Raw genomic sequence first — 17,668 nt, forward strand, 5'->3', positions numbered from 1 at the left:
GAGTCTGCATAATCTGTAGAACGTAATTTTGCAGATTTATGCAACTCAAACACCAAATACCTATTCTAACTATTTTCCTCAACTTATAACACTCTTAGGTTGTATTATACACCTAATTAGACTTGTCTAAGTGATTCTAAACACGCCTACCATAAATCAAAAGAGATTATGAACCAATTCCCACTCTAAAACATTCTATTTCACAACTTAGAGAGCCAAAATCAATTCTACCACTTTGCATAGGTTTTTGACCATTTGAAAGACTCATACAAGTCACAAATGACCTACCCAAAATGCCTAAACAGACTAAATGAACTCCTAACCTCTAAGTCTCAAATTCACTACCTCATTTCCTCTAAAATTGACCTAAAACACTACAAATTCACTTAACATTCCATATAATAGCTAATATAACAGAATATCATCACCTAACATATCCAATTACACTTGCACCATCAAAATCAGCTCACAAACAACATTCCCCAGATTCAACATTTTTCATTCAAAGCATACATGATTTAAATTACACAAGTACTACATTTAAGCTCAAACAGCAACAACATGCAGAATTCAATACACACACCTATCAAACTACAAATTTAAATAGAAATCTAGCTTCCCTACCTCAGAGATTCACAGTCCAGTTCACTGGATCACCTCTACAGTACCTTGTACCGCAAGGAAACTCAACAAGACCCTACAAATCACCAACTGATGATCAAGAACAACTCTTAGAGCTAGAATTGGACAAAGAATGAACAAGAGAACACACAAAACACATGCAACCAGTAGAGATTGCATGGTCTAGGTTCAAGACAGCGGAGGAAAAGAGAAGAACAGCTTACCCACTGGAATCGAGAAATTGATCAGTCAGTTATGAAGCCCGCTACGCCGTGGATGTCTGGGCACCTCCTAATCGTCAATCCAACAACTCAGTGAAGAGAAAAGCTAGAGAGAAGGCAGAGAACGAGTAGAGAACGGAGGTTTTAGAGAGATGAAGTGATTTAGATAATGAACTGAGCTTTAGTAAGTTATATCTATATTATACAATTATTTTAAAATTAAGAAGCTCGTCTCATTATTTCAATCCACTTATCTATTCTATTACTCTATTTTCCAGGTTCTTACGAACACCACTAGTATATTTTTATAAATATATATATATATATATATATATATATATATATATATATAATAAATTTATTTTATAATCGATTAATATAAAATTTTGTTTGATAGTTGATGTTATTTTTAATACTCTACGTGATTTGTAGTCTATTAAAATTTTAAACCAATGGTTTTGAGTTAGTCTATACTAATTAACATGTAGACATTTTTTCTTTAAATTAAAAAAAAACATAAACAAAAAAGAACAGTAATATGCGACTTATATTTTAATTATTTGAATGGTGCTAAAATATGTTAAATTAAATAAAAATTAATGAAAATAAAAACTAAATTAAACAAAAGAATAATATTATTACTAAATTGAAAAAACAAAAATAAAGATTAAATTAAAATTTAAGTATAAAAAAAAGTGAATACACATGTGTTTTCACTAACTTTTTATCAGTGTTCACTTAATGAGAATAAAAGTAATTAAAAATATTCTATTAAAAATAAATTTTATGAATATTGTTATTTTTATTTAATAATAGTGATATATGTTTAACATGCAGTAAGTTATACCGGAGTATGATTCTCAGAAGTTTTACAAACTTTGTTTGAAAATGAACCGATCGAATCACACAAAAAGAGAATATGAAGTTTCAAATTAGTCCATATACATAAACATTGTTAAAAGTCAAGCTTCATTTGGTCTGCTAGGGCGCTCAACGATCTCATATTAGGTAGAATAAAGCAACCCATGGAATTAGCAATCAAGAAATTGCTTTCCACATGCATTTCGTACATTTTGGCTCACAAAATGCTAGCATAAATAATACATATGATACTAACATTGAGTCGAAAAATTATATTTCGATTTCATGTCACCTAAAGGGAAAGATAAAAACAATCAGAATTGTTTGAGCCTTTTCAGTTTGCCACTGGCTGCAGACACCTCCTTAACAAGGTCCATCTGACAGGAGACTTTCTCAGGTCCACTCAACCCGAAGCAGGAATCGTTGGCCCCTAAAGTAATCGCAAAATATAGATATATGATACAGAGAACAGTCAGTAGAGCAAGAGCAGATAAGAGGAACAGGTGCCTCTTCACCAATGCTGACCAACTACCCAGCTCATGCCTTGCAAACTGCCTCTTGAAAGATGGTGACCTCAGAACAGGAGTAGACAAAATGGAGTCAAGAACCATGGCTTCTACAATCACTTACACTGCCTGAATGTGTACAATATCTCACAATTAGCAGCACTCAGAGAAAATTCAATCCACAATATGAACAACAATCGTAGTCTTATCCCGTTAGATGCACTTAGTTTAGCTATATGGATTATACAACTTCATTGGATTCAATCAAAAACTGTACAATTTGGAATATTATTAGTCTTTCTTGACATACCTTTTCTCATGAAGTTTAATGGCACACGTGATTCCAATTGGATTATTTTCTTTTTTGTGGAGGATAGCATATACTTGCTAATCAATTTTAAATATATTTTTAGAATAGCTTGTTCACAAAAACATGGACTTTTGGTCCTCCCGAATGCATTAAAATAGGGCTAGTAGAGATGCAATGTAGAAGAGAACAGTATCAGGTTGCCCCCACATTAAACAATCCACAATAAATCCTACCATTATTTTCCTTTTATTTCATCAATTATTTTTAATCCAAGACCTAGTCTAACAGCCACAACTGCAATAACATGTGGGAAAAGAAAATCAACATTCAACAGATAAGAGTAGCACAACACAAGAAAAATAAAAACAACGCCTCAACACGTTTGCATTCCCCATCAATCGGCATAGCAGATTTAACACAAACCTCACCCACCGTCAGAACTAACCTGCTGGCAATTCCTAATTACCTTAACCCCATTGATTCAATCTTCTGCAACCCACATCCCAATCAAAACAAGACAATTACCAATCATGCAAAACGCACACAACTAGCTCAGAAAATGAAGAACGTACTGAAAATTAAACGGACCTTGTACGAAAGAGCACCTGAACCAAAACAGCTGGTTTGGGAAAATTAATTGCTCCAACAGCCGTAGGGGAAAAAAATCCCCCCTTTGTGAATGCCTACGTAACAAGATAGGAAGGTTTAAAAATAAGAGAAGGGATCGGAAAATCCGCGGAAAAAGGCTAAGAATGATGGATGATAAGGTTAGAGGAGTGAATAAGAGAATAAAAAAAGGCGTTACCCTTGATTTCGAAGGTCGGGAAAAAACGCTTCTTTCGTGAAGAGCTTTGAGGTTGTAATGTAACGAATATGTATGGAAAGCTCTTGGTGTTCAGTGTGATGCCATGTGAGAAGAACCATCTTCAACCAATAACATTAAACGGCATTTTACGCTAAGCAAAAATTAAGAGAATTCTAATTTTAAACCAATCCCTTAGCTACCAAAATTTTCTAACTATTTATATATATATATATATTTAAAATTAGTAGCTCTATACTTCCATTACTCATTGTATAGTTTAATTTAAATTGCCTATAAATGCCATTAAATAAATTACGTGGAAGAAATTTTTAGCATAAAGCAAAATTTTAATACAAAAGTTTTGAAAGAATTTTGAGGTCCCTTATCCAACCAAACTAGATCTAGAAAAAAAAGTATAAAAGTAGATAAAATTAATTAATACATGAATAAAAAAAGTAGAAATATTATTAAAAAAATTAATTAATAGATTAGTTTGTAAATAAACTTATTCTATTTTTTTCATTTATAAATAATTTTTTTTAAAGAGTTGTATAGAATAAATAGACGCAAGCTCCCATGTAAACTTGTACTTAATGCATTTGTCAGTCGAGACAATAAATTACAAAATGTTATCAATTAATCATATTTAATTACCGTTATTAATTTTTAACAAATAACATGGTATTTTGATTCTAATATTAATTTACTGAGTTAGTACACTTAGTTAAACGAAAATATCTTATAACTCACAAAATACAGAACGTCCATTTTACTGAAAACTAAAAGCTATCAGCATTACATTCTTCAACACATCTTTTTGCTTATTAATTTTATTACATAAATTACATAAATTTCATTTTATAAATCTACTAAATAAATGATATTGGTGTATATTTGCGTGTTCTGCAAAAAAAAATGGTTAAATATTTTTTAATATTCAAATTTTGACCTTAAAATTAAAATTAATTTATATTCAAATTTTTAATTAATTATATTAATTTTTTATGTGTCAAATATATTTTTTGGTTAACGAAAATATACTAAACAATGTAGGTAATATAAATACTAACTAAAAGACCTTTTAACATATAAAAAGATTAATATAATTAAATTAAGAGAACTATTTTTTTAATTTAAAAATTAAAATATAAAATTTTAGAGATTAAACCTTATTTAAAAAAATTAGAAATAATTTTTGAATTATTTTAAAATAACAAAAAATCAATGGACGAAATCAAAATTTACCCATTATATTTGAAATCTTATTAAATTATTTGTTTGACTTTTGCTCTGAAGTGTCCAACACAAACTAAACTCTTATGCTTAATGATGACATCAATAAATTTTAATAATTGTTTCATTGCCCAACACAAACTAAACTCTTGATTAAGGGTTGACAAAGAAACCTAATAATTGTATCAATCTAGTAGATATAGTAATCATGCTTAACTAATGTGGTTCAGCAAAAAAATCTAAAATCATCTTTGTCATTCTTAAAATTTATTATGCTGAAACACAAATAACACCAAAATCATTTATATGAAATAACACATTAAATTAATTCTCAAAAGCAAGCACAAGTTAACTTGATTTAAAATTTAATATTAAATACCACTTTGAAATGCAAAAGAAGAATAATAAAATAATTAACATTTATTAACTTCAATAATAAAGTAACATTTTTTTATAGTTTTAGGTTAATTTTTATAATTTAGAAACTATTAAACCAATTGGCGAGTGACAGATAAAAATTATCCCCCATGAGCAGAGGAAAAACACTCTGTATTGGCCCAAAAAATGCAGCTAAAGCCTTTAACCGTCCAGATTGACAAGAAATTGAAACTCAAGGTAAATTATTTTTATTAAACATGACATTAATACGGAATTATTTTTATTTGTTCTTTTGTATTCTATCTCCATTGACATTTATTATTTCTTAGGATTAGGTGTTTTTTCAATGAATAATAATCTAAGACAAAGTTAAGGGAAATAAATTTCATGGAAGACAATGTTACATTTACTTCATTCTCCATCATAACTTTCCCAATCTTTCACTCGTTAAAGGAAATATTAACACACCAACTCAAGACTTGTACTGTAATAGTAACACAAACAAATCAATCCCAGCGAATACTATTATGCTATACGAATTCCCCATTCACTTTAGAACAGAAAACGATGAAGGGCCAAAGACAAAAGCATGATTGCTACCCGAGTTGCGTCCTCTGATGCATTCCACGTCCAGCACATGCGAATGATCAATGCAGAGGTTCACCTGAACAAACCGGAAAAATAATGCCAAAATCTGTTAGATAGGTTTTTTATTCTTGTCTAGTAACTGTAACTAAATAAAATTATTTAGTTGAGCATTACCTTTGGACTATATTGTCTGATGAACCACTCAGAGATTCTCTGATTTGATGCTTCAAACATAGTCTTCTCAAGACCAAGGCGCCCTATGATCTTGGCAACAATATCTCCACGCATCTTATCAGCATGTTGGCTAACACCCAAAGCATCAATCATTATCATGTCCGCATCTTCTTTTAGACATCTCTCAGCCTTTCTGATTAAGAGGTCCACATCTTCTACAAATTCTGAGGAAAAAAAATTCAAGCAAGGTTTAACCAATACATTGCGCTGATTCTACATTTTTCATTGCTAATCAACCTTCGGTAGTGACTGAGAATTTCACAAAACACCATTCAAAACAAAAAATAGTAGCACTTAAAACTATTAATATGTCCAGCATCAACGTATTCAAATAAAGATATGCAATACGGTGCTGGACACCCACCTCCCCCTCCCCCCATTTGATGCTATATACATTGACAAAGTGAAGGAATCCGTAATAGGCATACGTTCATCCTTCTGATTAAGAAATTTATCCAAATTGGAACCAAAACCCCTTTCAACTTCTAAATTTAAATTTGATCTTCCGTGTGAACTTTCTTACGACAAAGTTCATAATATATTTGTTAATAAATTGATGGAATTTAGGAACAAATTCACAATATATTTGTATCATAATCTAGATTTTAGTTGACAATGCATGTCATTTGATTGGGAACCAAGCCTCAATTCATCATTCGACACTTGATGCAAGTTATATGCATTGTATTTCCCTTAAAAAAGGAACAGCCAGTCCATGTATGATACATTATTTAACAATAACATATCATATCATCCCTGTCAACATCGAATTAGTGAATCCCCTTGCGGCACTCACGAAAATTATATCAGCAAGCAGTATTACAAATAGGTTTTGCAATAATGATGTAAAACAGTTTAATAATCTCATCCAAGCACTAATCTTTATATGTAGACTTGTTAATTACGCATTAACTATCTTTAAAGTAATACCATTAAACTCCTAATATAATATCACGTCACTTGTTATGTATAGAATTTTAATCTCTTAGTATACCTTATTGGTACAATTCAGATTCCAGAATTCAGTATCCCTAAGAAGGCCTAAATATGTTTAATACCACCTTGAAAGAGAGAGAGACAGGCACGTACACAAAATGCAGAGTTAAATGTCCTTACCAGATGATCTAGGTTCTGGGGGAATATAAGCTCCATAGGCCCTATCACCACCTTTGGGAATATCAGACTCGTTAAACCTCACTTGAAAATGAGGTCTAGCTTTCAGACCAGCACTTTTGACCAAGCGAACAAATCTCAGAAAGGTTTCTTCAGGAATCCCGAGTGAACCAGCATTAAGCTCAATTGTGTCAAACCCCAACTGCTTGCATTCCTATAATAACATAAAAAATTCATGCAACCAAACCACTACTCCAGCAATCACGAAACAAAGCACATCACAAAAAAAACAAAAGCAATAACAAAATTTATTACTGAATAAGCCGGGCAGAGACCTCCACGTATTCTTTGAAATCTGATGGAGTTTTCGGAATCACGTGCTCGTCCCAAACACCAGTACTAACATAAACGCCGTGCTGATGGGCTAGGTCAATCACTTGCTTGATAGTAGCCTTTGGCATCAAGCTGTAAGAATCTCCGGATAACTTCAACCCATCAACATATTCCCCTCTAGATTCAAAAATATCCTGCAATAAACATTCCAAAATAGCACAACTAATTACAGCTAGGTCAATTAATAAAAGAAAATTGTAGCGACATAGGGAACATGGTAATGGATAGTAGTGATCAAAAGACAACCTTGTAAGCGGAATTGGAGAAAAAAGAGTGTGACGAAGTGAAAGGAAAATCGTGTTACCTGAAGAAGGTTGTGGGAGAAAGGACTGAAATTGGGGATTGGAATCTCGGTGACGCCGAAACGACGAGGCTTGTCGAGACGATCCTCGTTAAACGCGTACATCTTCTTCCATAGGGACTCAGCCATTGTTAGGTAGTTACGAGAGAGATTCCAGTTCCGTTGTTTCTTAGCTTTGGATTTTCCCTTCCTTTCTCCCAAACGCGATCTAACTTACCTGAGAAAGAAGATAGGAGTAGTTATCGAGAGAACAGGGGAGAATGATGTAGCTGGTTCTAGAAAACGCTTGAAATATAAAGACTGTAACAGGTATTGCTATTCGTCCAACACAAGAACGACGACGCTGCTACACGTGTTTATAATATAATAATTTAATTAGTTGAAAAAATAAAATTTAATATAATTTAACTTTTTTTAAGTTATGAAATGTTTTTCTTATTCAAATTAGTTTGCAATTCGCCCATATCGATGTATGTTGTTTTGTGTTTTTTTAAGTAATAAATGTATATCATATTATTATAAGAGATTTATAAATTGAGGAAATAGAAATGTTAGATAATGTAGAGAAAATATAAGGAGTAGATGATTAAAAATATAAAAATTAAAATTAGATAATAAAAGAATGTATAAAGTAAAAGTATTAAAAAAGGAAAACAGTATATTTTAGAAAATGAAAAGGTTAGACAATGCAGAACAATATAAGTGTAGGTTATGTAAAATTTCGGGTATGTATGTTATATAAATAAAGTGCATGTTAATGTATAATATGGATATTTTTATATTTCTTATAAGATACAATCTTTGATGATATAAGAATAATTTTAAAAGATTATAGTGCATGAGAATTATATTTAAGGTAATTTTCTTATTATATCTAAGGATATTACAGGATTATTTAAGTTTGAAATTTTAAAAGATTTTTACAAACATAATAAAAAAGTTAAAAAAATATATATTTGTATGTAGATCACCCGGTCAGCCAAAGGACCGGATGGCTGACCATCTCATGAGAAAATAACAGATTCGGTTTGAAAATTAGTTTGAACAATAATAATTATTAATAAGCAGTTAATGAAAATAATAGTCATTGATTGACCATTAATATGAATAATGTCATTTATTAGTGATTATAAATATATGTCTGACAAAAAAGATAGATAATTAACTTTAATTATTAATCTTTATTACAAGATTATTAAGCAAAGTCGCGTGAGAATGTCTTATGCAACATCCTTCTTACGGCTAGGACAAGAAAAAGAGAGAGAATGATGCAACATGGATGATGGAGGAGACAACTTTGAATACTTAAGTTAGAGATCTCAACCATACCAAAACAATATATAATATTTTTAATGAATGATGCTTAGACTAAACTATGCGGAAAAATAGTTGAATAATTGAGTGAGAGATGATAGAAATTTTTTTCTTAAGAATGATTCACAAAAATTTTGTTTAGAAATAAAAATATTATTTCAATGTGAATTGTAAATGCATAAAAAATACTTGAATCATTTTAATTAAGAAGTGCTTCAAACGTCTTTAGTGAAAATAACTTCCGAGGATTGTTTATAAATAAAATTTTATTTATAAATAAAAGTATTATTTTAACGAGTCCTATAAATGACTTGTTTAATTTGAAGAAAATGTGTATAAATTGATGAAAGTTGTTCATTATAAATAACTCTGTGTCAATAAAACTTGTATTAAATTGATATTTTTATATTTAAACAACTTTTGTTGGAAAAATTGTTTCGATTTACTTGAAACAACTTCGAACTGGTCAAAGGTGACAATCCAAATTTAATTAAAAAAAATAGTTGAAACAATTTACAACAATTAAGTTTAAATTAAAAATATAAATTTCTTAATAGTTTGAATTTCTTTAAATTTTTATAATAATACAAATTTGACTATAAATAAGTTAAAATATATTGTTTTCCAAGGAGTGTGGTTGAATGTTTCTTTCCATATCACTCAACATATTAATTCTAGTGGCCTATCAAATTTATATGTTTTTCAATCCGTTTTAAATGTTTGACTATTTATATATTAATTCAATGTTAATAAATTTGATGAACAATTTACTTATATTATGAATCAAAGTTACAAAATTTTTTAAATTATTGATCTCAATCAAGAGTTTCTACATGTCTTTTTGGTGATGATGGATGAATCAAAAAGATAAAAGAATGATAGATGTGTGTGAGGTTCCCTTGGTGACTCTGCTTTCCGTGTCCCTCATGGAAGGAATATTGGAGAAAGGAAAAGAGAAACGAAGAATAAAGTAAACTTGAAGAGGAAAGCAACTTTCACCCATAGATCACAGCTAATTTCATGCATATATCATAATATGCACCAAACCTTTATTCCTATTCCTCTATTAAATATGACACTGCTCCACTATTAAAGTAAGGAGTTATGAACAAGTTATCTGCCTTGCCTTGAATTTTGTGAAAATGGCCCAAAACTATGGCTTCCTTGTCTGCATTCTTGTCTTGGTGTTGGATGTTGCAGCTGGCATACTTGGAATTCAAGCAGAAATAGCCGAAAACAAGGTATATATATCCGAATTTTGAATGTTGGTGACAGAAGAGAAGTCTTAGTTATCATGTTTTGCGATGGAAACAGGTTAAGGAGTTGAAGATGTGGGCACTGGAGTGTAGAGACCCCAGCTTCGGAGCCTTCAAGCTAGGAGTTGCTGCTTCCGTTCTCTTGGCCTTTGCTCATGCATTTGCTCACTTGCTTGGTGGGTGCATTTGCATGCGCTCAAAAGAAGAATGCGAAAGAGCCACAGCCAATAGACAATTAGCAGTGTCTTTTTTCTTGTTATCATGGTATATATGTCTTTTACAACACGACATATCATATGTTACCATGTTGATACTGAAGTGGTGTTGATTGATTGCAGGATGGTTTTGGCAATTGGTTTCTCCTTGCTGATATTAGGGACCTTAGCCAACTCAAGATCAAGAGAATCGTGTGGAATGTCAAATCGTCGTTTTCTATCGATTGGAGGGATTTTGTGCTTCGTACATGGGTTGTTCACCGTTGTCTATTATGTCTCTGTAACTGCCACAAGGAGGGAAGAAAAGAGACAAGGAAACCCCATTGTTAGCCACCCTTAAACACCATTCTCTTTCTTATACCATCACACCATCATTAGATAAGAAATGTACCATTTAACTTCTCATTTTCATTACACTGTTACATGAATGAGTAATCTCACTTTATTGTTTAGTAGACTTCCATATTTTTAGGACTCAATGCTTCATGACTGTGTTATACTTTTCTTAAATTAGTAACTCAAATCTTTAGTTGTAATGTAGTTTTAAAATGACAAAAGAAAATCTAAAACGCACATACGTATAATTATTCTAGATTTTGATATATATTTATTGAGCAATTTGAGCTTTGACATATATTTTTTTTATAATATATTGACACAATAGATATGCTATTTTTTTATTAGATTTAGAATACATCAACAAATAACAAATCAATAATGAATGAATAAAAAAATAATATATATATTATATCAAAATTTTGAAAAAGAATTTGAATCACAATATTTTATTTCGTAATTTGCACCTTAAAAGTGCTCCAAAGTCACCAATGAACAATAATGGTTTGGAATACAAATGAATTTACTCACATCGATAATATCCGTAACTTTACATTTGCCTTTTGATTGAGTCTGGAAAGTGAATATATAACGGTCGCTATAATTCACTGCAAGGTATTTTGACAATGATTTGTTTGCGGAAAGATGAAAACCTTTTTTTTTCTTATAATGCTAAATTTTAAACACCTGATGCACGTTGAAGGGAGATTGTTTGACAATTCTATATTTGAAAAGAAAATATTAATTTGGCCAATAAATATACATTTTTATTTACTTATTTTTTGAATTATGAGATAATTATCTTTCATAAATTACTATCCACACATATTCTTAAAAAAGTAAAACGAAAATTGATGTACTCAATGCATAAAACAAATGGACAATTTATCCATTTTAATGTAACGAAAATGGATTTGAAATATACAAGATACACAAGAAACGAAAGGAAATTTTTGAAAATTATAAATTTAATAAATTGAAAACTTACATTTACGTTAACTTTATTATCAACCAAAAGCCATTGTGGTCCAATTTTTTTATTAAAAAGAAATGGCTAAACGACTATCCACATACCCAGAAGTCTCAAAATTAGTTTTGAAAAAATTAATATAACAACAAATACTATTAACAAAGAACAACATAGTTAAATGGTGACAAAGAATTTTGCATAACTGATTACTAAAGTGAAAATCAAAAGATGTTAACAAAGAATTCTGGAAGAAATTTCCGAAAATATCATTCGCCTTATATCAAGAAATTCAAACTATTTTTTTACATAAGTGTTATTCAAGTGGACAAGATGTTAAAAAAATTGGGAAAACATTTGCAGAAATACAATTAGTTAAATATATTTAACAAATTACACATGCAACAATACATCTTTAAAAGACCCAGCTTATTACAAATATTATATGAGTAGAGTAGTAAAATAAAAATATTAATATTATGCTTATAATTAGAATTTGAACCCAAGACCATTTAAAATGTATAAACATGACTACTAATACAAACTACCTATTATTAGAATATAGGGACAGTAATTTTGTTCTATTTAGTTACCAATGAGATAAGTTAATAGGTATTTATAATCTTTTGGAGTCGATGATGAAGATCAGGATTTTTTTCACCAAAGTTATTTCTTTTAATAGGTATTTATAACCTTTTGGAATTCATAACGAAGATCGGGATTTTTCACTAAAATAACAGGTTATTTATGTTAAGATTTTTTACTACATCTTAGTGATGTTATTCAGAATTTTCCAATTCTTATGGCCATCATCTTTAGACTTATCAAATATTGGTTTATGATGTTTTTCTTTATCTAAGTTTTTCTTATTCACTAGGCAACAAAGTGCAATCTAACGCGTCACTTTGGTTACGCAAAACCCGAAGCATAAAAAGCTATATACTTCGGTTACACCTTGACCCGAGGCAGAATGGTGATATTGTCTCGGTTAGAAGAAGACCCGAGACTTATACCTCTGTCCTATTCAAATATTTTGTCTAACAACTTTATGAAAAGGCCCTATTGCCTCGGGTTGCCAGACAACAGCTGCCTATACACATGTGCAAGTCAGGCTTCGCTTCATTTCTCTGATCTTTTTCATCTACACAGCCTAACAACTTCTTCTTTCTCGTGCTCTCCCTTCTTCCCCTCTGTGCTCTCCCATTCTTCCCCTCTCTCGCTGTTGTAGCCTCCGCCGTTGCTGCCTCCACCACTGTTGCCTCCGCCGCTCTACCTCCACCATTCTTCGCCACTGTATCTTCATCTTCATCCACCGCTCCAGATCGCCATCGCCAAATCGCCAAGCCTCTCCAGATCCGCTCCAGATCGCCAAGCCCAAATCACCAAGCCGCTCCAGATCGGCGAGCCCTCCGTCGTCGCCACAGCGGCGCTTGTTGTCAAACTCCTCACCGCGAGTCGCCGCTACCCTCTCACCCCTTAATGGAATGTCGCCGCCGCCCTAGACCGGCAATCTTCCTCCAGCCATCGAAGCCCTCTGTGATTGGAAACCCTAAGGGAGCTTCCTGGTTCGTTGTAGAAGGTGTTCATCTACTCTTGTTCTTCTGCTTCTTCTTCATATCTTAATCCAATAAAGATGAAGTTTAACAGTGTTAGATCTGTGAAATTTTGCAAATTTTGGCATTGTTCTTTAGGCCAGTGAAGACTCACAATCACAAGTACAGGTGATTGCCATTCAAAAATTGTAACCTTTGGGTTCTATCAAATTGGGTTTGTGAAATTGGGAAATCTTAGGTCTGTTTCGATCTCGGGTTGGGATTTTCTGGTACGTACTGAGAAACAATTTGACTTGCACCACTCTGTTTTAGGTTCCTCTGCCGTCCACTCCTTGGGTTGAAGGTTTACACATGGCTTCCACTACACCACATGACCAACCGCAATGGGAATTCTCCTGTGATATGGAAATGGATTTTGGATCTGAAGAACACGCTTCCATTGTGTACGTTGCCTTAGCAGTTGATAAAGAGTTGCAACCTGATAAAGTAAAACGAGGCATAGTATCAACCGAGTCCTAAAATCTGAAAAAAAAAACACACTACCGCCTCGATTATCTAAGAACCGAGACATAATCCCATCTCGTTTTATCTCGGTTCGTGACTGAGGCATAAAGTCTACCCTTTTTACCTCGCCCACATATGCCTCGGTTGCAGAACCGATGCCTATAAGCAAAAATAACCGGTGTCTTTTCTTCTTATTATACTAGTGATTGTTTTTAATTCTTGATTTTACATTTTCAATTGAGTCTAATTCCTAAATCTTTGCATCAACTTGATATAAGGGATAAGTAAAATCTAATCATAGAATGTCAAAATACAAAAAATTTAACAAAATCCACTTCTCTATAAAAGGATTTCAAAAATAGATAGGCCATAAAGTAAAATATAATATTGAAAGAATAACATTAGAAATATATTGGCATACCTTCTCATTTAGGTGGATGTTGCTTATTTTGGGAGTTCCAAACTTGTGATTGTCACATACTAGACATACCAGATATATTACTGTTAGTGGATCTTCTAAAGAAATATGATCGTTTAAAGAAACGAGACCGTCTAACATTTCCTATTTTGAAGTTTAACAAACAATGTTAAACAAAATAAGTGTCTATCAATATAAATCGTCTATTAAATAATGTTTTACAAAAACAACGTTTTCTAGCATATATCATCTAACAGACAATGTTTAACAAACAACGTCTAACAAACAACGTCTAACAAAAAGAAACATCTAAGAAACATTGAAGCTTAAAGTTTTGTATCTAAACAGTGTTGAACATATAAGCATTTAAACAAAAGAATCATTTAAAAAAAGTTTCTTAAATGATGTAATAAAACTTACAAATAATTTAATTTTAACATCCCAATTTTGAATGTCACGATCATGAGTAAAAATTTAAAATTTTTAAAACATAATATTATCGTGGAAATTCAATTTCAATAAGTCTTTGTAATTAGCCAAAAAAAAAAATCATAGTTCCAATTGATTACAAAATAAAACTCCCAATAAAATATTTTATTCCAAACAAAAGCCCATGTTCCCTAACTCTTGCAATCAACTCACCGCTTTAAGCATCCACTAGGTTATCTACAGTATCATCTGCTTCCATATAAAAACGATCGTCATAGGTGGAAACTACAACCACAACATGCAAGGGTGAGTTAACAAAATAAAAATCAAATCACCGATATAACATTTATATCATAATCGTTAAGTTCTTATTACAGTTCCATCACATGAAACAACATCAGTGCATAATAAGACTTTAACAACTAATACAATAACCATACATACATTCCCTTAAATAGAATCATGATTAACTCATTAGTTTTACACCACTTATCAATTAAAGGCAACTCGTGCCTATGTCAACTTCCATACTTCACTGCATCATTCTAGTCTACCAAACCAAGACGATTCGAGTGGTCCTTCACCGCAGTTTCGGACCTCTCTCCCCTGTTCCAAGTTGTTCACCTCAACACTAAACTCTACATGAGCTGGAACCCTACGGACGATACATTCATCCCTTTCTACTTCCTTGCAAGAGGAAAATGCAACACTCAAATCCCAATCTCTCCTACCGCCCCTGATGGACGAAGAGACCCATTTTTTCCACTGCCTCTGAATGACGAAAAGATTCACATTTATAATCGATTATTCAAGTCCGTTACAGGGTTTTTCAAAAAGTGATAATCGATTATCCTGAGGAACAATCGATTATTCCAGTGACTTGGGCAATTCTCATCATAATCGATTATTTGAAGTAATAATCAATTATTCCAAAGCGAAATGATTTTTCAAGAAAGCTCATGATAATCGATTATTCCATTCACATAATCGATTATACGCGTAACTATCTTAAATATATGAGATTTCTAAGTTTTACATGTTTAAAATCTTTCCTAATACATTTGCAAACTATAAAAGTGCTTTTAAAACAATTATAACTTGATTCTTCGAGTTTATTTCTTGCAGCATCATCAAAATCATTTATCTTCAAAGTATCAATGCTCCTCATTGGTAACATCTTCGTGGTATTAGTGGTTTAAGGCTTTGTTTTGGAGGTGATAAGCCTACTTTGGTGGGTTACTCAAATTCAGATATGACTGGATACATTGATTCTATAAAGTCTATTTCAGGCTATTTGATTCAGTTTGTAGGGGGAACCTTGGCTTGGCAATCAAAGTTGCAAAAGTGTGTAGCGTTGTCTACTACTGAGGCAGAATTCATTGCACTAACTGAAGCATGTAAGGAGTTGTTATGGGTGAAGAAATTCTTGCAGGAGCTTGGTTTTGTGCAAGGGAAATACTTGTTGTATTGTAACAGTCAAAGTGTTATTCATCTTGGTAAGAATCCCACTTTTCATTTTAAATCCAAACATATTGATGTGAGGTATCATTGGATACATGATGTTTTGGATGCTAAGCTGTTGGAATTAGCTAAAGTTCATACAGATGATAATGGTGTTGATATGACGAACAAGGCATTGCCAAGAGGAAAGTTTGAAGTTTGTTGTGAGATCGCCGGTTTCGCGGATATCTCTACATAGTCGTGAGAGGGAGATTTGTTGGGTTATTGTGCTCCCTTCTTATGTGGAGAATAGACCCAAATATTGTGGACCTTTATGTCTCACTAGGTTAAATAGAGATGGGTCAGATTAGTAGGGCACATTAGAGTCATTTGAAGAGAAGCAAAAGCCAAGTGAGAGAAAAAGAAAGAGAGAAAGCTATTCCCGCATAACCCTAAATCGACATTAGTGTTTTCGACGTTGTAAGGTCGTTCACCGTTGGATCGGGCTAATTTTTGGGTAGTGGGTTCTATCCATATGGTTCTTCATTCTAACCGTTCGGATCGTCAATCTGAGGTGTAACTTGAGAGAAATCGATCCTGCACTAGCAACCCTGTTTTGGAGAATTTTCATCTTCTTTGTTCTATTTGTAAGCATTTGTGCTTAGTTAAATCTGCTTATTGAAAATATCATTTGGTATTATTATTGGAGACTCTTTTGTACCCTATTATTGATCATAGTGAATTTTTTCTTTGGTCTGGACAACTCGTGGTTTTTACCCTTGCATTGAGGGGTTTTCCATGTTAAAAATTGTTGGTGTCTCTTTGTGCTTTGGATTCTATTTTTTGTTCTATTTGTTTGGTACTCCTCGCATATTCTCGCAAGAAGGGGGATTGAATTTTCGCTGCATTATTACTCTTTTCTAAGTTGTTATATTTTTTACCTTTCCCCCATCAATATGGAGTGGCTTACAAAGAGGTATTTGCTCCCCGTGGCCAAACTTAACACAATTCACTTAATACTTGTTGTAGCAGTACAATATAGTTGAAATGTGTTTCAGCTATATGTTGAAAAGTGCATTTTTTCATGGTGTACTTAAGGAAGAGATTTATGTGCAATAACCAAATGGATTTGTGAAAATAGGTGAAGAATAGAAAGTGTACAAATTAAAAAGGCACTTTATGGCCTTAAACAAGCATCGAGAGTTTGGTACAACAAGATAAAGGCTTATTTTGTTCAATATGAATTTGATAGATGTCTTTGAGATACACTGCTTACAAAATCAAAGGAGAGGTAAAATTTTAATTGTAAGTATTTATGTGAATGACCTGATATATACTGGAAATGATAAGGGTATGTGTAATGAGTTTAAAAGTTCCATGATAACAAAATTTGATATGTCAAATTTTGGAAAAATAAGGTACTTTCTTAAAGTCATACATAGTTCAAGTGGAATTTTTATATATAAGAAGAAATATGCTCAAGAAGTGTTGTCACGGTTTGGCATGGAAAATTGTAGCATAGTTAAGAATCTAATTGTTCTAAGCACAAGATTTCAAAACATGATGCACAAACCAAGGTTGATTCAACTTTGTTCAAACTAGTAGTTGATAGTCTTATGTATTTAATTGCAAAAATCGACCATATTTAATGTATGAAGCAATCTTGATCAAT

At 32.1% G+C, this 17,668-nt stretch overlaps 3 protein-coding genes across 5 annotated transcripts; 1 reads left to right on the forward strand and 2 right to left on the reverse strand.

Moving 5' to 3' along the window:
• Positions 1-1,744: 1,744 nt before the first annotated feature.
• On the reverse strand, positions 1,745-3,482 carry LOC124837591 (uncharacterized). Of its 3 annotated transcripts, none has more exons than XM_088111966.1 (3): positions 3,325-3,482; positions 3,125-3,202; positions 1,745-2,338 (listed from the first exon to the last, which is right to left on the reverse strand). In XM_088111966.1, exon 3 carries the CDS (start codon positions 2,312-2,314, stop codon positions 2,018-2,020), a length of 297 nt encoding a protein of 98 aa, XP_087968092.1. In that variant the 5' UTR covers positions 2,315-2,338; positions 3,125-3,202; positions 3,325-3,482; the 3' UTR covers positions 1,745-2,017. The 3 variants fall into 3 exon arrangements, with proteins under 3 accessions (XP_087968092.1, XP_087968087.1, XP_087968083.1); XM_088111961.1 differs by having other exon boundaries at positions 3,092-3,202; XM_088111957.1 differs by having other exon boundaries at positions 3,108-3,202; positions 3,325-3,481.
• A 1,812-nt stretch (positions 3,483-5,294) lies between these two features.
• LOC124837656 (protein HEAT-STRESS-ASSOCIATED 32-like) lies at positions 5,295-7,857 on the reverse strand. The gene is made up of 5 exons (XM_088103760.1): positions 7,568-7,857; positions 7,206-7,397; positions 6,874-7,084; positions 5,698-5,921; positions 5,295-5,599 (listed from the first exon to the last, which is right to left on the reverse strand). The coding sequence occupies exons 1-5, from the start codon at positions 7,691-7,693 to the stop codon at positions 5,483-5,485; spliced, it is 870 nt and encodes a 289-aa protein (XP_087959886.1). The 5' UTR covers positions 7,694-7,857; the 3' UTR covers positions 5,295-5,482.
• Positions 7,858-9,957: 2,100 nt separating this feature from the next.
• Positions 9,958-10,801, forward strand: LOC124837596 (protein DESIGUAL 2-like). The gene is made up of 3 exons (XM_047313014.2): positions 9,958-10,119; positions 10,193-10,398; positions 10,473-10,801. The coding sequence occupies exons 1-3, from the start codon at positions 10,021-10,023 to the stop codon at positions 10,687-10,689; spliced, it is 522 nt and encodes a 173-aa protein (XP_047168970.1). The 5' UTR covers positions 9,958-10,020; the 3' UTR covers positions 10,690-10,801.
• Positions 10,802-17,668: the final 6,867 nt, after the last annotated feature.

This window comes from Vigna umbellata, chromosome 1 (assembly GCF_029865625.1).
Source record: "Vigna umbellata cultivar VRB3 chromosome 1, Vumbellata_1.0, whole genome shotgun sequence".
NCBI classification, from domain to species: Eukaryota; Viridiplantae; Streptophyta; class Magnoliopsida; order Fabales; family Fabaceae; genus Vigna; species Vigna umbellata.